Source organism: Fulmarus glacialis, unplaced genomic scaffold (genome assembly GCF_000690835.1).
Source record: "Fulmarus glacialis isolate BGI_N327 unplaced genomic scaffold, ASM69083v1 scaffold26743, whole genome shotgun sequence".
NCBI lineage: Eukaryota > Metazoa > Chordata > Aves > Procellariiformes > Procellariidae > Fulmarus > Fulmarus glacialis.
The window spans coordinates 125,195-149,023 of NW_009203395.1; the positions used below are offsets into that span (position 1 = coordinate 125,195).

A 23,829-nucleotide genomic window follows, 5' to 3' on the forward strand; every position below is an offset into this window, starting at 1 on the left:
CAGACATGGAAACAAGCCTAGATAATGAGAGCAGTCCTTTTTAGCCTTAAATGTTCTTCTGGAATTTCGCGACTGCAGGAAAATTTATTTTGACTGCAGGTTTATCTTTCCTAAAATGCATAAATTGTCCTAGTTACCTCCTATGCAAAGCTGAATAGACCTAAATGTTTCACAGAAGAACAGAAGTCTATTAAAAGAAGGACCACTGGATATTTTTATAAAATTTTAGGAAAGCTGATAATCTACCAGACTTAGTAGTTTTTGATACCAAACAACACATTTGTTAGTGAAAATCTTTTCAATTTAGCTTATATTTTACGAACTGACTTGTGAGGCACATACTTTCGAATAATTTTAAAAACTGCTGTGAGTGTTCGATACTTCGGGATTTCCCTATTTTGTTCACAAAACTGTGTATATTTAATTCAAGAAGCAAAAGCTGGTTTTCAGCCTCTTCCAGAAGATGAGTAGAGATACCAAAATACGAATGCCTCTTCTTGAGTCGTGGCCTAAAGTGATAATAAATGTCCCCAGAAAGATGGTTGCTTTAGTATTTTATTTACATTAATCAGCCTTAAGTTTCAGACTTTGCCTTTGAGCATTGCCCTAAATCAGAGAAAGTTTGAAACCTGAAGCTGTCCTTTATCTTCAGATATTTCTGGTTTATCTATTTTACTGGCTTTCATTATTAGAACATCGAAAGGGGAAGCCAGATGTGAATTTTAAGTAAATCTGTATCTGCCGTCATAATAGATGAGATTTAGGAAAACAAACAAACTGAAAACCCCACAACCTCACAGGGCTTTTCAGAAGAAAGGTAAACTTCACTAGCAGGAAAAACTTCCTTTGAAGAATACTGAAACAGATTATGCCATTTCCTTAAATTTCTTATCCAACCTATTATTCAGCTGCACCATCTGTCTGGATGTTACCTCCACCTCTTCTCTGAGTTGTGAAAGAGAAATGACCAAACAGCTAGCCCTGGTACTGATAGTATTTCACTGCAATTTTTTGGTGATATTTTAGGGGAAAAGGATTCCTAACATCTCTTCTTCTCTCTGCCTTTTCTCCTCTCTAGCTGCAGCACTTAAAAATTAAATACGTATTTCTATTCTTGTAAATACCCAAACAAACAAATAAGAAAAGGAAACTTGCTAAAGCAACTTCTAAAATTCAATGACAAGCAGCAAACAAGTACAGAAACAAAATGACCTGGAGAGCTGTGGCCCTGCTCCCACAGTCTCGTCTGTCGTATTAGACCTCGCCTTCTACCCCGAGCCACGGTGAGGGGCTAAGAGCCAGCGCTACCGAAAACTTGTCAGATTAAGGTCTGAGGCTGTATCAGAACTGGTGGGTACGTTCCCTCTGTATGAGCACTTGAGATGTACCACCAGCTCATGGAAAGAAAAAACCTAACCCGTAACTCTAAACCTGACTGAAAACATGAGTATCGTTACTTTTTAGTTGAGTACAGAGGGAATTGAATAATCTAAATGAAGGGCTTCTCCCAGGCTTGGTTTCTCTGCTCCCAGCCTCCTCCACCTTTCCTTTCCCTTGTTCAAAAGTATCTTTTCTACAGTATTGCCTTCAATTGCCTAGCAATGATAGATAGGCACAAGCCCTAATCAAAAACATAATAGGCATGCCTTTGAAAATCTTACATAAAATGCAACTACATTCATACATAAAAAGAAGGGAAAAAAGTAATAGATGCAAAAAAACAGTGGGCGAAGCTTTATTCTGCCTTCCTCTGCTCCAGATCCTTCCTCACACACAATTCAATTGACATTGTAACCGTGAGATACGTGTGACAAAAATGGACTTAACAATTAAAAAAAATCTAAACAAGAAAAAACAACTGCTAATTATTAAATAAGTCAGTCTTCATCTGGTACATTACTTTTTATAGTACAGGCATATAAAATGGGTCAGTGGGTTTCACAGAGGGTGACTGGTAATATATGGCCCTTTATCTTTTATTTAAGTAGAGAGAAGTACTCATTTCACTGCAATACCGATGCTTCCCTTGAAAGTAAATACAACCCTAAATCCAACCACGACCCTTAATAGCTCATATTTATTTATTCTTAAACATATAATCAATTTTTGTATGGCAGCTATATCTGCAGTTTAGTTAGAGAAGAGTCTTTAATAGAAAGAGCCCGGCAGTTTTAAAAAATTTTTTTACTACTATCAATTTACAAGTGAACAGCAAATGTTTATTATTACGTTGCTTACAGAGATTTAACATTTGCTTTGGGGGAAAGACGTCCAGTAAAAAGGCCATAAGGCCAAAGTGTCACTTCCGTAACTACTTATACGTGTGTATATCACGTTGTTAGATTTATTTTTTTAAAAAATATTATAATTTCCCAGAGGGAGTAATTTAAATCTGTAGCTTCTTGTCATATGCTTTTTCTTTCCAGAATTCATTTTGGATCAGGGGAAGATCTACCACACACTGAGGAATCACAGGCTCATAGATATTTGGACTTCATTGTAAATTCAGTTCAGCTGACAAGATGTTCCAACAAGGGACATAATTCCAAAACATACACAGCTCAAATCCGTTCTCAGACATCCCTTCACATTTTTACGGGCCTAACCAAATGTTTTTCTATAGATTTGAATTAGACATTTAAATATTCTGAGAAAATGTCTTTTAACTTGTCTCTTGCAGTTTAGCTGGCTTCTGCCGCTCTCAGTTTCGTAGCGAAGAACGCTTAATGCTCTGATAATGCCAGGGGTGAAGAGAGTCTTAAGGAAATTGAAAAGAAACTTTTCCCTAACTTTCCTCCAGATTTTGTTAACCACAGAAATGGTCAGAAAATTAATAACGTCCAACACCTCAATGCAGTTTAAAAAAAAAAAAATCTTTAAAATTGTGAAAGACACAAACCTCCCAGCAAACGAGAAGGGAGCAGCCAGAAGCGTATATCTCACTCATGGGAAAATAAAGGCAGTGAAGCCCTTAGAAAGCTAAAATACCCGTACTCGTAGCATGGTTGCTTGGGGCATAGACTTAAAAGAATAGGAAAGCTGGATCAAAAGGGCAGCTGGAGAGATCGTATTTCTCTCTCCTGGCTGGCCAAGGGTGGGAACCAACACAGGAGTGTTTTCAGGTAGTTTGCCATCAGGCTGGGGACAAGAACAGCCACAAGGGAAAAACTCCTAGAGAGAGCAGTGCTTAGCGTTAGACTTTTCCTCACCAGCCAAGAAAAGTGCCAGCGAAGCTGAGCTCCAGCCGTATTTCCAGGCAGCAGCTTCGGCAGCAGCTTCTGTTCTTAAATCAGGAGCTGCATGGAGCAGGCACTCTTCTTCCTGCCCTGATGCCTCCATCCCATCCCTTTCCCCAGGTGAAAAGGATCAATCCCTTTAGTTAGGCTCTCTCCTCACATTCAATAAGAGTAGCAAATGATTTCTTAGAGGTGAAGCAAATTGGCTGCCCCAAAGCAAAAATGAAAAGAATTTCATTTAAGTCCTTCATAGCTTTTTTAAAAAATAACTGGTTTTATATAAACAGTGGAAAGTTCCTATATCTGTAGAGCTTTCTCTTGCGTGTTACATACACACATATGTAACATATACACATATACATAGAGATGATAAGCACCAGGCTCAGCAAAATACCTAGTCACCTAAGTAAACCCACAGACGTAAATGATAGGTGTGCGCATTTGCTCAGTTGAAGTCCAAAACTTCAGGGAATTCTGCTAAGGACCACTCAGTCCAAGCATCTTTAGTTCACAAAGATCCTGAAAACTATTTTCATTTGCTTCTCAAATGCCATCCTGAAGTAAGGGAACATGACACTGCACAGGAATAAAACCGAGATGACCGCTGAATAACAATGTGGATTCAGATAAAATTTGGCAGATTTGGAATGACATAAATATTTGCAAATTGGAATTTTTCCCCACTTAGCTAGCTGTGTGCTTGCACTAGTCTATTCATTATATGCCAACAGTTTGGGGTAATTCATAACCAAAAATCTGAAGTTTGACTTAGAGGCTAAATTTGAAGAAAATAAAAAAGAAGGAAATTATTAGGAACAGTGAAATTAAAAACTATCTGGAACAAAACATTGACTCCTTTCTCACCTTGCACTTAGAAATCCTGTAACATTCTTTTGGGTATTGTATGTTTTGAATTATCCAGTTTAACATTCAAGGAGAAAACACTTATCTATTATTTCTGACTCCTTCCTTTGCCCAACAACCCTTCACCTGAATTGCAATCGGTTGCTCCTTTAACAAACCACTTGTCGGACCGTTACTGTATATTTTTGTTTGCATAAGACGCCTTTATTCTTTGCAGTAACGTATTTAGCAGCTCTCGTTTTTTCAGGAGGAATTTTACCCTGTCGTTTCCTGTTTAGTTACGGGTTGAGCTCGCTTTTGTTTTCTGCGCTGTTTACTTGGTACCCTGCTTACCCCATTGCCGGGAACCACAGGCTGCTCGCTAACTCCTCAGCCTCCCTCTCGGCTCTGGCACTACAGCTTTGTTTTCATTTCCGAACGTCATTAAGTCTCGTACAGCTCGCTCAGACTTTCCCCACTTTTTTTTTTTTTTTCTCTAAAGTGCCGTAGTTTCTTCATGTTAAAACACCGATACGCTGAATCTTGAAAAGCCTCCCGAATCAGTGATCTGCCCACAGCAGGCACAAGAAACCTGAGAAATCAAGAACGCGGCTCTTTTCCCAGATATCTCCGTGTTGCCACATGGGAAAAGGAACGACGTTTCACCCACGAAGCCGGCAGTGCTGGTGACCAGCCCTCGGCTCCCCACCACCCAGCAAAGCCCAAGGGCGTGGGGTGCCCAGGCTGCACCCCATGCACAAGCCGGTGCTTGTGCAAAGCGACTGGGTGCGGGGGGATGCACCTGGGGTGGGATGTCCTAGACACAGCTCTGGCACACAGGGGACAGCTGTAGGACAGGATAAAGGGGCAGATGGAGTGAGAGTGGATGGTGAAGGCATACATGGTGAGGAATGGGGTGGGAAAAAGTCAAAGAAGAGAGTCAAAGAAAGAAAAAGTCAAAGGAGAGCTATAATGAGAGGAATTAGTGAAGGTGGCGAGAGGAAAACAAAACAGAAGGTGAGGATACAGAAAGAGGGAAGAGAGATTAAGAAAATCCATCCTGCCAGAAACAGCACCTCTTGTCAGGCAGGGAGCAGGTGCTGCCTGGGGAAGAGCTGACTCACCTATCTGGAGTGTAGAACCGAAACACCTCTACCTCAGCAAGGAAAGCTAAAAATACAAGACTCGAAGGAGGTGGGAGAGGGTGCCGCGCTTTTTTTCTTTTGGCAATCCAGTGCTTCCCGACTGCATGACATTTTTCCAATAGTTTTGTGAAGAAACAAGAGCTGGATTTCCTGACCCTTGCAAGAATCCTGACAGTTCATTTCAGCATCAGCTCTTCCAACGCGAGCCCTTCCTGCCCTCCTCTTCGCCTTACTCCAGACTCGTTTGTGAGACATCTGCAGCCATAGCACCTCGAGGTCTTTGGCTGCACCTCCAGGACAAGATTTCCCCTTTGTTCGGGGTCTGCACAGACCCCGGGGGAGTCAGTAGCAGAGGTGGCACTGCCGTGCAGCAAGGGACGGTGATGGCACACCTACGCTGACCTACTCCAGCTTGGCTCTGGGGGACTAGTAATGCTGTCAGTAACTGCTGGCCAAGTGGTACAAGCATGGGTCTTTAACCCTCTCTGCAGCAGTCTGGGGGGCCATCTATGTAGCCAAATTTTCTGCTACAAACTGTGCCTTCAGTACCTTTCAAAAACTATCCTGCTCACCTTCTTCTGACTGACTTTGAACAGAGTCTTAGTTCCCTGTCTCCTGCACTTTCAATATTGCCACTGCATCACAAATCACTGGCAATGGATAAAACAATCTCTTCCTAAAGCTACTTTTTTTTAAACCTCCCCTGGAGGCCTTATTACAGATTAGATTTTATATATTTCTATCAGATGCACTGCACCACTCCTCTCGCCTGACAATACCTGCAACAGCTTTGGGGGAATCTGCTCAGTTGCGTTCTGCACACCTACATTTTTTTTCCCTGCCGTAAGAATGGTTATAGAACCTTTTAATTAAAACTTTCTATCAAAATTGCATTATTTTTTTCTCTGTGCAGAAAAAGTAGCCAACAGTGATCTAGTAAAGTGTAGACGGTTTCAGAAAAAACCTTTACTAAGTATTGAAGGCTATTTAATTAGGGCAAGCTGAACAATTTAACTGAAAAAATGGGTTTATAAAAAAAGCAAAACAATTTACAGACAACATTTAGTTTCCTAAAAACTATCCATAATCTGTTTTCATAAGAAATACTGGAATGTCTTCATTAAAAAAAAAAAAAACATCAGTTTTCCATTTGCCAAAATTCTAGACACTTTGAGGATCCTTTTTAAAAAAAGAATCTTTTCCCCAAAGGAAGAGGTAAAGGCAAGGGTTAGCAAAGAGACAAAATTCGTGGAGAAAAACTTTGGCAGAAAATTTTATTTCTGCTAAATTCAGGTAGCAGTGAAGACTACATTTTTGGTTAGAATCTCTTCTTAAAGCGAGGTGTTTGCTGGCATGTTATTTTGAAAAACAGCACAGTAGGATGACTTCTTTAATAAGTGGGCATAAAACCCAGAGATTAGAAAGTCTCAGAGTGAGAGACAAAACCCCCGTGCGACATCCGATTTCTTTGCCAAAGCGAGGAAGGTTTTTAATAAAGGTCATGGAGAAATAATCTCCAAAGGCGGCAGTGTCTCTTTCCCCCTATATGTTTACTCTTTTATTTCACTCCTTTACAGTGAAAGGCAGACCTTAACACGCGCGCGCACACACATGCACACACAAAAGGAAACAACAACCAAAGAGGAGGGGGGGGAAAAAAAAAAAGGAGCCTGAAATTTTAGTTACACCACATGTGGTTTTCATTTGTGAAAAATGAACAAGCTGTTTGTGGTTAAACTGTCTAATCTGCTGTTATCAATCTAGCGCTGCATTCAAGATTTACAGGATACATCAGCTTCTGTGCCACATTAGCTGTAAAAGGGAGAGGGGGTGGGAGGAAAAAGGAGGAGGAGAGAGTTTATCCTGAGGAATAATATTTCCAATGCAGCCACACTCACACTACATCTGGTTGTGCTGGTAGCGGCAGTTAAATTGAAATATTTCACAGCGTGTGTCAGAAACATGCAGAATGGTAATTATGACAGATCTGATTAAGCCTGAGTGCCACTAGCTCCCTGGCCAGCTCCGGTTGTGCAGGTGTGACCTTGTGCGTGCCTGCGTGTGTAAATAAAATTAATTACAAGCGAGAGGGCGAAGGCTTCGGTGACATCACAAAGCGGAGAAACTCCCAAGGGGGAGACCTAATGGAATATTTTCCCTCAGTCTAATAATACAGTTCATATTGACTTGAGGTAATTAGTGGGATCATTAAAGCAGTTTTCCCGGCGTATTTGGCTGCCTGATCAGATTAGTGAAAATGTTCTTCAGAACAAGCCCTGTGTGGTCTGCCAGAGAAGGAGGAAATAAAAAGCAACAAAGCATATTTTGGAATGATAAGCAGCGCTGGACTTTTTGCACGGCATTTTGCAGGGCCAGTCTCGGGAGCCTGGGCGCCCGACTCTCCTGACCGATTCAATCTTTCATCCCAGGCGCACGTGCTCCCGCTGCGCGTCATCGGAGACTTTTTAATTTTTGTTCCTCTATCTTCAAAACTACGCCGTCCCTATCCCTTGCTGCTTAAAAAAAATCAGATAAAAGCCTTGTGGAAGTGCTAGCCTTAGAAGAACTACATTAAGATAACTGGGGGAAGGAAGAAGAATAAATACGTGATCAGCAACCCCCCACCTCTCCCCAAAAAGCTAACAGAAGATCGAAGGCACCGGTTTGAGAATTAGTAATGTTTTCATTTCCTAACAAGCTTACCCCAGCAAAAACAAGGAAAAAAAAGAAAAAAGTTTAACTGTGATATAAAGTCTTCCACGGTAACAGAACACAGAGCCCTAATCAAGAAATGGACCATTTGTTTAAAAACAGTCTATTGAGCATGCTCTACCTTGCAAATGGAATATGCCAAGCTCTGTCACAGATGGCAAGCTTTGACAGTTCCCATCCGTAGCGTCGATACTCGACAGTTCAGCACAAGATCAGTGACATTCTGTCTCATTAGAGCCACGCTAATTATCACAGCTAGTTTCAGGGGAAACCATGTGTTGCAATGGTCAATTTGAAGGAGTCTGTGCATCAACAAACTGGTAATAAGGATCAGACACCTTATTATATGACAGCATGCTGCCTATGATCTGATTTACTGAATCAGAGGTACTGAGGCAACATTGAAGCCTGATGGGTTATGGAATCGCGTGTACACAATGCATATCTGAAATATGCTTTAAAAATAAAAGGGAGCAATACAAACAAAAATTTTAAAATGGTGAAGTTATAATGAGGACTTTTTTCATTTGTCATTAAGACATGCAGGGATGTTCAAGATCTTGTCAGCCAGTTTTATCTTTAATCAAATCATATAAGATAAATAATTCAAAATGAAAACTGTAAAATTATGGATTATGTTAAGTTATAATTCATTCCATACTCTAATTTTTCAGTTTCAATAACATGTACCAAACATTCCTTATGTTGTGCCGTCTTGCTGCTTTAACAGAATTTTGTATTTTGTAAAGAGCTTTCTCTGCTTGGCTCTCTTTTTTCATTTGTACATTTAATGACTTAAACTTGTACTTCTCCTAGCTTCTCCCACACATTTGTGCTCCTTCCACCAGACAAAAACCATCTAACCAAGAATCACCCTTTGCTGTTTCTGGCCACCTGTGGGGCCGCATCCTGCCAGGCGCTCAGCGGTCCCAGCCCCACCGCTTCCCAGGGACGCGCTGCAGGCTGAGGCCGTGAAGGCGTTAAGCATTAACTCTCGAACCAACGCAAGGGCAGGTGTGCACGACATCCCTCCAGGGAAGCTCTCCTTAGGGCTCAAATATACAGCATTTCCTGAAGCTGCTACCAGTTCTTTCAACGGCCTCCATGCGGATCGTAAGCGGCGTTTGAACAGCTCCTGTTGCCACCCGCCTGGCTGGGAACCTCCAGCCGGAGCCGATTTGACCCCACGTGTAAAGCACGCTCGGGAAGCACGCTTTTTCATCAGTGTGTCAACAAATCCAGCCTTTGCCTTATGTGTCGAAAGGGCTGCCTGGCCCCAAGGAGCTGTTTGAAGAGGTCAATATAATCCTCTTACCAGTTAAGTATTTTCCATTCTGTACCTTTTTCTTTGGCTTGAACTATTTCAGGCTTTAATGCCTTTTTTCCCTCTATACAGATTTCCGTGGGCAATTGCACACTGATATGAACCACCTCGGAGATTTTAAGGCAGTTTCTCTTCACTGCATCTTTGTTGATTCAAGACGTTGCTATCTACTTTTTACTAGGGGGAACCCAAGATTCGCTGAAGTCAACCCACTCCACCAAGGTCATACCAATAATGTGGGATCTGGCCAGGATCAGTGCCGGCCCTTCTCCAGGTCTACCCAGATCTGGTAGCGATAAGTGAGTTAACTGAACTCAATTTTTCTACCCTCTTCCTGAGAAAGAATTAAAAAAAAAATTCCTAAAGAAATTTCCTGAGGCTTTAACCTTCGTTTTTGTGATGAGATGTTGTAAAAGAAATGAAGACATGGGGCAGAGGAAGGACTTGAAGCGCTCTAAGCATTCATTTTGTTCCCGCAATAGAAACCCGAAAATCTCTTTCACGGGCGAGACAGAACACACTATGACTCTGCAACACAATATTTTGTGAAAGAAAGAAATCAGCTCTATCTGCCAAGTTTCACAGTTTCACTGAATGACATGCCGCTTTATGGGGCAATTCTTGATCGCACACAGAAGCCCATCTTGCTTTCTCAATTCACACTCTTCCTCTCCCATCCCTGCTGACACCCGATCCCGTCCCGACTCCTGCTGCTCATGGCACCTCTTCAACTGCCAGAGCAATCACCCCCGGGTAGCGGAGGGGGGAGGAAAATAAAATAAAAAAATAAAAAAAAATAGAGGCTGTTGTGTGGTGTACCTCTGCAGCATGTTTTCTAACTACTGTATCTCACCTTCCCACGAGGGCAAGGGGTTTATTTCCAGGTGGAACCGTGAAACGACGGCAGACCTCAGAGCACGTTTTGTTTCCACCTCGCTTCTCCCCGTGCAGTATCCCTCCCCGCTCCACAGAGAATCCATTGTATGCCGAGGGGGGAGAAGAAGGTTTTTAAGCCAAGATTTAAACCCAGGAAGTGACTCAGCTGCTCTGAGGGAGACAAAGGCGGGAGACGACTTGACGGAGAAGCGGGGTGACGGGCGAAGGACCGAGCCCCCTCCTGCCCCCCCAGGTTGGACCCCGCTGGGGCAGCCCGAGGTGCAGCGCCCCGAGGAAACAGCTTTGGAAATAAATTTCAAGACTCTTGGTGATAAAAAGGTTTCTTTCCCCCCCGCTGGAAAATAGTTGAATAGATCATTCTATATCTGCGGTAATAGCATGTTACATCTTCGTGCCAGATCCACAAAACCGTGCTTGTTCAGTGTGGGAAGCTGTTTAAAAATGACTTTCCTATTAGAGTATATAGCTTAGTCTCTAGATGGAAAAAGCCAGATCAAAGATATAGCATTTATAAAACTGCTGGTTAAAAAGATAAAAGTGAGATAACAGACATCAATTTTTCACTATAAATCTCTGGGTTTACTACAACATTAAAATTTCCAGTAAAAGCAGGGTTTTATATACCTGAACTCTAATGGCCTATTCTGAAAATATTTATGTCAGGAAAAGCATGGTATTTGCATGCCAAAAGCAATTTTAGTGCCAATGTTTAGCATTCCCTTCCCATTTAACTCCTTCCCATCTACTCACGAGTGTTAGATGCTCTGCCTAACGCCTACCTGGTGCGCCTCCCCACGCAGCATTTCGGAGGAGGACGCTCCAGGTGTGTACTAAGGCAAAAAGTCAAACACTTCTAATAAAATGCCAATGCACAAAATACTTGCGTGACGGCTTAGGATGGAGTCTCTAGCACGGTCTGAACCACTGATTTTACCTCCGTGCTTTGCATGCCAAACTACTCATTTCCAAGGGGCTAACTGCCTAACCAAAGTGAAAGACGGGGACAGAAGGACAAGAAATTGGGCAACACGGTGCAACAGCTCACGTGCAACAGCTCAAAAGTAATGAGATGAGGTTTCTGGAGGCATGGGTAGTACTCCATTAATTTTATACCAAAATTTGAATCGGAGCATGATTCTGAGAGAGCCAAGTGTCTTGCCTTCAACATACAGGCATTTTGGTTTGGTGAGAAGGGAGGGCATTTGGCATCTACCTGGCCGTACACAGCAATTGGCACGATTGATGCTGCAGAAAAGTATCGATTTTACCTATTTATTCTACTATAGAGTAAACTTATTTAGGTATAATAATGCAGGCTAGCGGCCTTACACTGTAGCACATAGGACTCTCAGAGGTATGGAAGTTGGTATTACTTCAGTTTTTGCAAACCGTAATTTCTTAAATTTAAGAAAGCTTTAGGTTTCACGTAATCACGTGAAGCTGATTTTCAGCAAAGTTTTGCTTTCTTCCCTACTTCATACTAGCACGTCCAGGCCGCAGCTTTTCAGGATAAGCCATTAACATAAATGTAACTTCTCAAAACACAGCAAACATACAGGAGCACTACAAGTCTCTACTTGCCTTATCTCTCAGGGCTCTTAGGTCTGGGGTTTTTTTGGTTGCTTGTTTGTTTGTTTTTATGGAATAAAATTAGATTTCAGCATCTGTCACCATCAAGAAAAAACCTCATCCCTGGCTCCCACATGAAAACATTGTAACCAATGCACAGTTACTGAACCATGATGCCTTAATGATCATTACAGAAATCAACTTTTTTTTGTTTGAAATAACGAAATTAAGGATGTGCTTTCATAATTACTTGAATCAGACTGTCAGGTTATAAATTTAATAAAAACTCAATATGATCAAACTGTAAAAGTAATGCACACCACACAAATTTATATGCGTGGATTCTTTTCATTTTTACTTACTCAGGTGTGCTGATAAAATTTTAGTAAACAATATTGTTAGTATTGCCCTTCTACCACTAAAAAATAACAATCTGGGAGCAGACACAAAGCGCTTGGTAAACCTTTCTGTCTTCCGTTTGCATGTATTTTTCTAAAGCTCTCTTTGCAACATAACCTAACAAAAAAATACGTAGACCTATTAGGCAGACAACTTGCAATAAAAATGTAAGATTTTAAATACTGACGTTAGGTGTTTTGCCAATTACAGTTCTAAAACTCCCCAAAGATATGATGTATTCAAGCAATTTGAATTATAATATCTTCCTCAGCTCCTCAGTATAACCATAGTAACTTTTAATGTATATATTTTGAATTTAACAGAATTTGAATTTATTCTGCAGATAATATATTGATCCTTAAGAACATAGAAATTTTGAAAATATACAGAATGCATACATTCCTATACGGGAAAAGAATTCAACATTTGAAGGAATCTTCTAGCTAAGTCCCCAAACTCGTTCAAACCCATGTGCCAGACAGTCCCTTTTCTTTGGGAAAGCCAACAAGCCACAAGCAAAGTGCAACGCGAAACTACAAGTACGCAAATCATCACTCACCTAAGCCAGAGCACGGTCTCACTAATATCACTGCAATCTCTTCCTGCTCCCGTCACCCCTTCCTTGCCCTGTGCTATGACCTCTGCTGCCCCGAGCCCCCGTAGCCAGCTGGTTTGTTGAGCATCAGGCCCATATGCATCAGGTCCTCCGTCAATCAGGTAACTCTTGCCAAAGGCACCAACACTGCGCAAGGGAAGATGCTCGTTTTTTACCTCGGTGCTACCTGAATGGAAACTTCTGTAGCTCATCATTTAATAGCTCTTCTGTGCAAAGTGCTCTAGTCAGCAGAACATTATCTGCAGTCTCCTGGCTCAGGCAAGCCCAGCCACCTTGCAGATGCTGGCTGCTTCGACACCCAATCTAATGTTGACCCAAATCAGTTCCTTAGAAAAAAAAATAAATAGAAAGGCCCTCCAGCAAACAACTATCTTTGTCCACTGGCAGAGCTGCTTTAGGTCACATACTGGTTCGTACCGTAACTCCAGACTACACTCAGCAGTTAATCAAGTTTTTATATCCAAAATAAGATAAGAGCAGCAACACTCAATTTTTGTGGTGTTTAAAAACAAAACTGTTAACCAACGCATCATTTTCTAATGTGTGTCCTCCAGATTTTTCACTATAACTGGAAGTGATTATCCCAGGATTTCCAGTTCTGAGCAGGAAACAAATACCCCCAAATGAAAAAAAAACAGCGGATCTCTCTCAAGAGAGGTTCTCTTAAAGAGTATGTCTGAACAAGCCCCTTTTTTATGCAAGAAAGACTTCTTTGCTCCAAGAAATAATTGTCTGTACCGCTGACAAGCTCCAATGCAGAATCTTTACAAGACAGATATCTCCTTTAATATACATGGCTTTGCTACATATTTAAAACTTACTGATTGGCTGGCTAGTAGTCAGTTGGTTAGACAAGACCCAACACATTCAGTTTAGCTAAGAGGTTACTTCTGTGAAGCAGATTTCTACTACAAATGGTACTGTGGCTAACTACAGACCTGAAAACTTGCTTAATACCTAAATTAACATTACATTACTTAAATCCAGGAGAAGAATAACCTCCGAGAATACAGGCATAATCTCCATAATAAAAGGGAAAAGAACTATGTGTTTGGTGGTGTTTGTTTTCTATACTTGGCTGCAAAGTTTGTACAAGAATCTAGATTTTATACCAATACTCTCAAAAAACTGCACCGCATCCTCTGGAAGCTTTTGTGCTTCACTTTGATTACCCGTCCCTTTTAAAGTCAGTCGGGAAGAGCTGTCCCGCCTAGAAATTTTAAGACTACACACTTAAATAAACACACTATCACACAAATCAGATCAGATCAAAATTACGTGGACCGATAGATTGGCTTCATACCTTAGTTTTGCAGAGAACTGCAATGGAAAGAGGAAAGTGTAGAAAACGGACAGTTCTCTAACCCCAAGTCTTGACATGTAAATAAAGACATCTGAGGAGCACACAGGTTGGAAGCTGCTGTAACATTCTATCATAATTAGAAACATTTCAAGAGCCCTGTAATTTCCAATCAAAATTACAGTAATTTCCGATATACAAGCCATGATTCATGACAGAATTTTTACATTCCATGGGAGATTATAGTGGCCTGATGTATGACACACTGAGTGAAGCACTAACATAAACAATTCAGTTTAATGTTTAAACAGCACTTGGTGTTTAGAATCCAACAATAAAAGAAACATATTATTGTAGAAATTATCACTTTGACAGTGATTGAAGGGTAGGCAGGCATGTGGCCTATAAAGCTATAATTTTTACAGTCCACAGCTTGAGTTTAATCATTTTGATATAACATTTCCAAAATATTCCTTTTAATGCTCCTTACAGCTTATAACTTAAGAGACAACATCCTTTCTGCACAATGAAATGGAGTAAACTCCAAAACGTGAACAACGCATAAGTCAAAAGTTAAAGACTGTTAAAAAGAAAACCAGCACTAAAATGCTGACGGCCCAAGAAACATTGGTCTAACTGATCATTATCAGCTTTCCCTGGAAGATGCTGCATTCTTCTATGACGCAATTTCAGAAAAGTAAAGGAATAGGGACTAAGTGGACTGAACATTTAATCTGATGTGAAAATCCAACATTGCAAGCATTTACCATTTCTTTCAAGCGTTGGTATAACTGTGGTTCTAGTCTTTTCTGTATGTTTTTCCTTTACTTACTTCTTGAGTACATTCTCGCTTAAATCAATGCTTTTGCATACTCCAGTGATCTTTCTCAGAAGACATGTCACTTACAATAATCACACCCAACAAGTGCTTGCTGATTTCCCTCTCTTGCCACTAAACTTGACAGAAATTCTTCAGTTGAAGAAAACAGAATAGGAAACCACACAACAAAGGCTTAAAACTGAATATGCAATATATATGTATGCACACACACCGGTAACCAAGCAGCCATCGTATTCCACAAAGATCATACATGTTTTCTCAGATATAACTTGTATAACCGTAATTTGTTGGGTGTTTTGGGTTTTTTTTGACATGGACAGAGCTGCCCCACCTCCCGTGCACAGCCTCACCAGTGGGTCTGACTAAATATTTTCGCAAAAACCAGGACCCCGCGTTCCTCATTACAGCGCATGTAATTGCAAAACACCAAAGCCTCGAGATGAATTCGGCAGCAATACACAGAGCTCGCCCACAGCTTTTGCCACGTCCGCGTCAGCTAAGATCTGATGAACCTGATGCCTTCTGAGCCACGCAAGACCCACGGGCGCGCAGCGAAGGCATCTCGCTGGCGAGGAGGAGGGAGGGATGCGGCTCGGGAAGCTGCTTCTCAACCCTGCCTGGTCAAGGGTAACCAGAGGTTACCTTTGGACTCAGCAAGGGGCTCCGAGTTGTGGTACCGGGCTGGTGTGCTAACCCGGCCGCTCGTTGTAACTCACACAGAAACAGATCAAAACCGGGAGAGGGGGGCAACAATCACACAGGACGGGGAGGCCGTTGCGCCCTGGGAACTTTACCTGGCTTTTGGTTGCCGCAACCTTTGCAAACAGTGCTTGAGACACCTTAGCTCTCTTCATTTCATGCTGAATCTCATCGTAACTGGAAGCATTAATGTTCATGGAATTGTTTTCTGTTTTTCCATTCCTCTCTGTAGCAATAGTAGCAGTTTTGACCTAGAAAATATATTTTATGAGACATTTTTCATTATGAAAAAGTTATTTTCCTCTCTTTCCAAAACCAAGTAGTTCCCCTTTCCATTTTATTCTTTTTATTCAATCTTGCTTTGATATTCTTTCAGCTTTTCAGAGATTTAACATTATAAGTTATCCGTGGTTCAGGCAACTGGGAAACAAGAAAATTCAGCATATTGTAACAGGTGAGTGCATCTGAAATATGAGTTATCTTTAACTGACCAATGTGAATTTCAATGTCATAAAACAAATTAGGTGGAAACCTGTCAAACAGTCTTGTAGACACTTGTGAATCCTTACATGATTTTTTTGCCCCACGCAAATTAAGTGAAAATTTTAAGCGCAGCATAAAAGAATCTCTAATGAAACAGAAACCTGACAGATGTATCTTGATTCATGCCTTATGTCCAGTATACTCAAATGCATGATAATGTAGAAAAGTTGTGACTTTAGATTTAACTTTTTAAAATACTACCTTATCAGTTTAATTCTTAAGCTGTTTTTAAGAAAGTGATAATTTAGAATAATGCATATTTTAACCACTCATTCATGAAATCAAGATAGGACTTTCTTAAAACTATTAATTCTAGTTGTATTTCACTTACATACATCAAATATTTATTCTTCTTGCAGTCCAGGTTAAAAAAAAAACAGGAAAAAAAGACAGAATGATTATACTACCACCTCTGTGCTGCATCTGCAGCATTAAGGAAAACAACAAAAAATACATCAATAGTGACATGATGTGCAGAAGACTACCCTTTCCTCACCCCCTGGAAATGATGGAAGTGATGTTTCAACACCAAGAATCATCCCACCAAGGTTACAGTGCAGTTTCTGCAGTATCAGTTGAGAGGTACAAAAAATCAGCAGGTACTCAGTTTATCCTACAATATTCTCAATAGTTAAGGATAACGTCTTTCTTTAGCAGCTACTCTAACAATGCTTGCCCAAGATTAGTGGACCTAATGGACCACGAATCCTAAAGTAGACCAGAGGAAAGGAAAGACTGGATTTCTGCCAAGAACCCACAAGGTGATGATACAAAATCAAACCTTTAGATTTCGATTCAAACCTACTGGTTCATACTGAGGCTGTTGAGAGCTGCATTAATTCAGCCATTCAGAAGTTACACATCTAGTCTAAGTTAGTCATCCAGGCTACCTCTAAATCTAATGGACAGAGCTTGGCACTTCCAGGAGGTGATTCAGCCTACTCTTAAGTATGCGTCTAAAACCACACTTTCACTATCAGTTCAATCCAGTGCAATTCAGCATCTTCCTGTGCTCTAAAGTCCCTTGAGGTTCAAAGGGAAATCATGACAACATGATAATTCATCTTCTAATCTCACTCTCCATGAGCTTTCATATGTCACAGGTCTCATGACATGAGAGTCAAAGGGTTTGGGTGAGAGACGTACTTAGGCAAATCATCAGCCCATTTTTTCCTAGAAATGTCACGCTCAATTTGTGTTAACTATCCTCTGTAGTGGTTTTAAGATAAAATAATCTAGCCCAGAAACTGGGAGTGCATGCCACTTTTGCTGAGCCTGATTTGTCGATCAGGCTTTTCAGGAGCTGTGCTAACACATGCCCATTAGCTGCAAGGGGCGAAACCCCAGCAAGAACAAGGCATCCACACGCACTTCCCACCTGCCTCCCTCTGGCAGGCATTAGCACTTTCTGGTGTCTCAAAACAGGAGTCTTGAGTGAAAAGGGAAATGAAGAAAAATCACAGAATGTGGCATACAGTTTATCACGTGATTTGCTTTCATCTGAAAAGAACTGGTACTTTGCAGCCGTGACCTGGAGAGTGAGGCGTTTCCTCTTCCGCAGTGTGACATTTTACAGGCGACACTGCAGTAGAAGATGGCCGAGCCTGGGCCAACGGCTGCTCAGAAACATTTGAGGCACCTGGCAGTGGGCAGCGTGAGGAGCAGCACCACGAACCTCCCTTCTTCCCATCACAGAGCGGGAAAACGCATGCCTCACACGGGGCAAATCAGCATGGGGCCGCAAGAGCAGGTGCATCTCCTGAACACCATACAGTGAAATAATTTGAAAATTACAAAATCAGTGGCAATTTTATAACCTTTAAATGAAAAGTATTCACTAAAAGGTAACTGGCAACCAATGGGGTTGTTAAATATGCAACTGGGGACAGGCTTCTCTGCTGGCATGTAAAAATCAGGCAAAGCTAAATTAGAAAATGAAAAAGCGATAGCTTTGTCAACACGCCTTCTTGGACCTTGGGTTTAAATTTTGGCAAAGTTATTTCAGTCCTTCCCAAAGAAATATTTCTAACTTGTAACTAATCTTTGAGGGTCCTGAGGGGAGGATGAGAAGACAAAGGTATTCAGCTAGGATACACAAGTCCACGGTATCTTTTGGGAAGGAAACACTTTGCTCTTGTGATCCTGTTCGAAATGCCTCTTTTCCGCAAGCACACTGTCTTTTTGATTGCTACTCGGCTTCAAAAGACAGCTTCATGTTGTAGCAGCACTTCACAGACCACTCAACTGAGCTGTGAAACACCCAGATCATCAAAAACCAAGACTCACACACCACGTTGGAGACATAATTTAAATTGTGCATCTTGGTCCACTCTTTTCAATGCACTTAACCCAGGGGAATTACTGAAAATCCTCATTCTAGTTGGCAAATCACATCTATTTTTACACAGGTACAACAAACTCAACAGCATCTAATATGTCACTGAAGTTAAAAGAAAAAAAACGATGACTCCTATTGCCCTATTGCCTTCTGTTGATACTGAATTAGGAAGTGAACAACAGAAAACACTAATATCTGCATCAAAATGCCGTATTAGCCCAAAGAGCTTCAGGAGAATGAAAGTCATAAAATGATGGGTTTGGGGATTATCAAGAGATGTTGTTCACAGCCATATCCTCTCCCTCTCCAATTTACATCATTGGCCAAGTATAAAAATTCTTCCCCCGCCTCTTAACAATTTCTCTTCAAAGATCAGGTATAGACTCTGGCTGGACTAGATGGACCATTGGTCTGCTCTGGTCTGATGAATTCCATGCAATAATGCTAATTAACCTCTTGGAGAATATCCATACATAAAACTGTTTCATAATTTATACATAGCAAGCATCTAGGCTATTGTGTTGAATTTAGAATCGAGCTCAAGACAGAGGCTGTTTGAAGCTGGATTGAACAAACTCCCTCCTCCTCAAAAAAACCCAACAGAAAACAAAAAAGCCCCCAACAGTGCAACTTCAGAACTTGGGAGAGGAGGTGGAAAAAGTATTCACTTTGGAGAGAAAAACAAAACAAAACATAATCTCTCATCTCATCCACACTTAAGCACAACCTCTCACCCCACCCACACTTATAGCCACATTTTCTGTTTAGGAAAGAAACCATAGATCAGCTAAATTTTTTTTACAGTAACCAAATTTTGCAAACACTAACTGAACAGGGGAGCATTATTTTACAAGCATAACACACTGACAATCAGAAACTCATTTGGCCATCTTCCTACCACCAGACTTGAAAAAAACCCCAACACATCCATCCCCTCTTGGCCTGCCCAGATATATATCTTCTTATCAAATAAGACTGGTTACAGCAGCAAGAAGTTCTGGATTAATTCAATTTTCCTAAACAAAGGACAGGTTGTTATAGAAGGAATAGCCAATCTGAAGAGGTTTTCACAAACATGGAAGCTCATTTCTTCCCCATCGAAACTGAAACAAAAAAATCTTTTATAACACATTCTTGTAAGTACTGTTTTAGCTTGGGAACAAAAATCTTCTTTAATCCTGGTTTAGCTTTTAATTAAAATTCATATAGTAGTTCATACCAGGCAAAACAAACTACTTTTCAGTTCTGCTCTGCAAATAGCACAGGAGGTACAATAAATGCTGTTGCTTTCAGAACAGCTTTTATCAGGACAAGGTTTACTACTCCATTATTAGAGTGGCGCCTGGAAGTGCAGTTATAGTTAAGTGTCAGGGTTTCCATTAACTCTCCGCCATGGTGGTTTTTGCAGGGGGGTGGGGGGTGTGTGAGAGGGCTGCATTTATTATTTTGTTCATTTTATTTTCATTAAAATGCAACTTGGCACAAAGACTATCAACCTAAATCTCAAATTTTGCAGACTTAAAAATAAAAATTTTTCTGGTGGTGATGTATGGTGTGTGCATGTGTTTGAACTCCAGGGCTCCACCATCAAGTTTCACAGGAACTGGTGTTATCCAGAGTTCCTTGCAATGGAGATTCACTGGTCCTCAAACACCAGCAAAGCAATATCCTCCTCAACACCAGTCTTTCAAGACGGACATCCTATCTCTGGGACCCAAGCTGAAATTGCTTTAGCATGAAGGAACTGTAATTTATCTGTAGTCAGAGGGAGGCCAGGATTATATTTATGAAAATGAAGGTTTTTGTCAATTGAGTACCCAGAACCATGACTCATGCAAGATTTGTGGATACTTCTTAAAACATTGCCTTGTTAAAATTATATTCTGCTCTTGACATTACACGTACTCTGTTTTTACACAGGATAATGATGGGCCCCAAGAGTTAGCTCAAATTTTCTTTGGGGAATATGGGTGGCGAGAAGGATTTCTTCCTCAGATCTGCTGAGATGGAGATTATTGTCCTGAGAAGGAAGTGTTCATAGCTGCAGGATGGCTAACAAGCTTTAACCAGAATATTTTGGAAAAGAAAATCTGTGACTTGGTCACCTGTCTCCATCCTCCCCCCAAGTTGTACTAAGGAGGAGGGAGTCCTCTTCTCCCCACCCCCCGAACTGCCCCGATGAGAGGGAGAGGCCATCCCTAGCACCTCCTTGGGGAACTCCATCCACCCTGAACATAGCTCCACACTCAGGGTCCTTTGAAGTATCCCCACATCCTCTCGTTCCCACACAATGTGTAATAGACTCATCCTCTGAACTTAGGGATACCCAGAAAGGACCTCTGTGGGATGATCTGCAAGATGAAAGTGTTGAAAAGGGGGAAAAAAAATTAATAAAAGAAACAGAACAAGAAAGGACCCTTTTTAATTCCTTCTAGGTTGGAGAGGTTAAACTATGTCTCCATGCAGTACCTACCTGATGGAGATGTTAATATTTATAAACTCCACCGCCCCAGGAAAGAGCCTGACAGACAGGCTTCTGCCCCAGGAGGTGGCAAGATGAACAACATCCAAGGGAAAAATTCTTGTGTACACGGTCTCCTCACACTCAGTCCACCAGTGTGGAAGATAGTAGCAGACTTTTACAAGTTGACCAGCTTAGAGGGCTATACATGTATCCCAAAAGCTCATGCATTAGAGGCTAATGATTTCAATTAAAAAAAAAAAAAAAAGTAAGTTTTTGCTTTTTTTGTGTAAGTCAGAGAGAAAGGGAGAAGTAAGGAGGACAAAGAGCTTCTTAAAGGATTTCAAAAAAGAATTGGAAACAATCCAGATACATTAGCTCAAGTAGCAACTAGTAAGAATGCTGTAAAAATGAGATAAATTCAACACAGTTTCTTCTAACTCAGGCACCAGAGTTTATGCTTGGTGAGTTCCTACTATCCTATCAGACCTCCAAGGTCACGCTTTCTGTTTTTGCATGCAACAGTATGCAAAATTCACACAGAACAAGCTCAGCTGCTAAATGGTTAAGTCTGCTCTACTGTCTGGCCACCAGTTGGCAACACAAAAATGCAAAATAGATCCTTTTCAGGATGTTTATTTTCACATCCTTCCGAAACTGATAACTTGCAATTGCAAAATAAACCTTCATGTGTGGCATATTAGCTCCCATTTTTCATGGTTTCATAGTTTAATTGTTTCAAATCTTACACTGGTCTAAAGATTTAATATTAAATATGTTGGCTTTTGCGTAAATTCTGTTGTCAGGATAAACGGTCTGTTTTGTCTTTCAATAGTTATCCAAGAAGCTCACAGTTAAGCTAGAAAAATATTATGCTGTATCCCTGTATAGTGAACTTTAAATAATTGCTTATAATAAATTTAGTAGTAAGGACATAGTAGTTTTATTTCCTTAGTATCAAATATTCAATAAACTGTGGACATTTGGGGGGGATATCAGAGTAGCAGTTTGCATTAATAATTTTGCAGTATCCTGACTATAATTTATTTCTGCTACAATTTGTAAAGATACACTTGCCAGTGCAACAACTAGAATAATTTCATTATTATTTCTAGCATTAAGTATTGTACTTACGTTACCAACACAGATATTTCAATTTTCAAACCTAGGGCTCACACTTAGTAGCAGGTGGCAAGTGCTACACGTGTTAATAGGTGAGTAATTCTGACAACATGTAAAAAGGTCGCAGAGAATCTCAACTCAAAGGTTTCTACATCCTCGGTCCATCCACTAGGTAAAGTGCGTATGTTTTGCTGAATGACAGAGAACAATATAAAAACTAGAAAAATAACTGTTTTGTTCTGTAGACCTCAAGTATTAGTCTATAAGGTTTCCTTGTTAACCTGTTTTCCTTTTGAAAAGGATCAAAACAGAATCGTATGCTGTTTCCACTTTGAACTGTCACGATTAGGTTAACTATACTCCTGACTCCCACTAGGAAAATGAAAGTAATTATGAACAAGAGCACAGTAGAGACAGATAGATTCGCTCCCCCCCTCCTCCGCCCTCCCCCCGATCCCTAAATTTGGACTTACAGTATGTTTTGTCAGTTAAGAAACCCCCTAAGTCTCACTTTCTTTCTGGCTGCAAGGGATTTATAGAGTTCAAAGTGTGAATTAAAACCAATACAAGGACTACCTCTGACTCGACATCTTTCTGGAAAGTCCTGTAATTAACTCTGTTCTTTAGCTGTGAAATTGCCCAAGACCACTTGAGACAGAGTGAGACATTACCTTGGCAGAAAAAGATAAGTTAAGAAGGAGGGTCAGCCTTTGCTCTGAATTACCTGGGCTGTGGGAGCAGGTACAGGTATTAAAACAAACTCAAATGTTATTTTAAACACAGTTATCTATATTTAACTATTTCCCACTAAAGCATTACTATATAAATAGATTCTCGTCCTTTATCTTGAAGAGTATCTGTAGTGGATTTCACAGACTAAACTCAGTTAATGATAACAAAACTAGACCATTAGCACAGTCTGTTCTTTCTACTAAAAATTTTTTCTCGTCTTGTGAAAATTACTGCAGCAGGTCAAAGTGATCTTTGGTCCTCCCTTTTCCTACAATTTTGTTATCGTTACTTCAGTGTGGTCCTTAGCATCCATTAGCTGCAGGAAAATTAGAAAAATAACCTGGAGGAATTTATAGCGTTCAGAATGGGTATGCAATATAGTCACAGGCACATGCCTGAGCCTGGTTAGTAAAAAACTGCTCTGTGTTTATATACTCCACCATCACAAAATTCCCACAATCCCAAAGCCTTGCTTTGTATAGCAAATCTGGACTGCGTATACTGCACGATTCCCACATATCTGTAGACCAGTTTTGTCTTGCATAGGTACAATCTTGAGCCACAGCAATGCAGAGTATTTCAGAAAAGGTACGTTGTTTTTTGGGGTGTTTCATTCACAACTGCGTTTCTTCTCTGTGGAAATCCTATGCATTCCTATGGCTCACACCTATATTTCTCACGTACCCCCTAAAACCAGTATCTGAGTTTCCTCTCCAGACACAAGGACTACACCACTGAATTTCGGGATCCCACTCTATCAAACTTTATAATTTTGGGAGAGTTAAACCAAATAGTCCCACTAGATTTTACAGAAATCAATAGGAGTTTCATTTGAACAAATACTAAATGAAGCTTTAATGAGCGTATCCCAATTTTTCAGAGCGATGGATATAACTATTATGTTATCCAGTTGTCAGTAGCTCGACCTGGCGAAAGTGTGCCCAGCATTTTGGGATGGAGTCTTCTATCCTCCATCCCTCTAGTTTTACCTGTTCATTTTCTGGAAGATAATTTTTAAGGCAATACGATGTACGCATACTTCTGCTTTCATT

At 40.7% G+C, this 23,829-nt stretch overlaps 1 protein-coding gene across 1 annotated transcript in view; it reads right to left on the reverse strand.

The window, feature by feature from the left end:
- SATB1 (SATB homeobox 1) overlaps positions 1-23,829 on the reverse strand; it is a 74,576-nt gene that overhangs the window by 11,619 nt on the left and 39,128 nt on the right. The window contains exon 9 of the mRNA XM_009574609.1: positions 15,677-15,832. Coding sequence (XP_009572904.1) covers positions 15,677-15,832 — 156 coding nt within the window. The remainder of the gene's footprint in view (positions 1-15,676; positions 15,833-23,829) is intronic.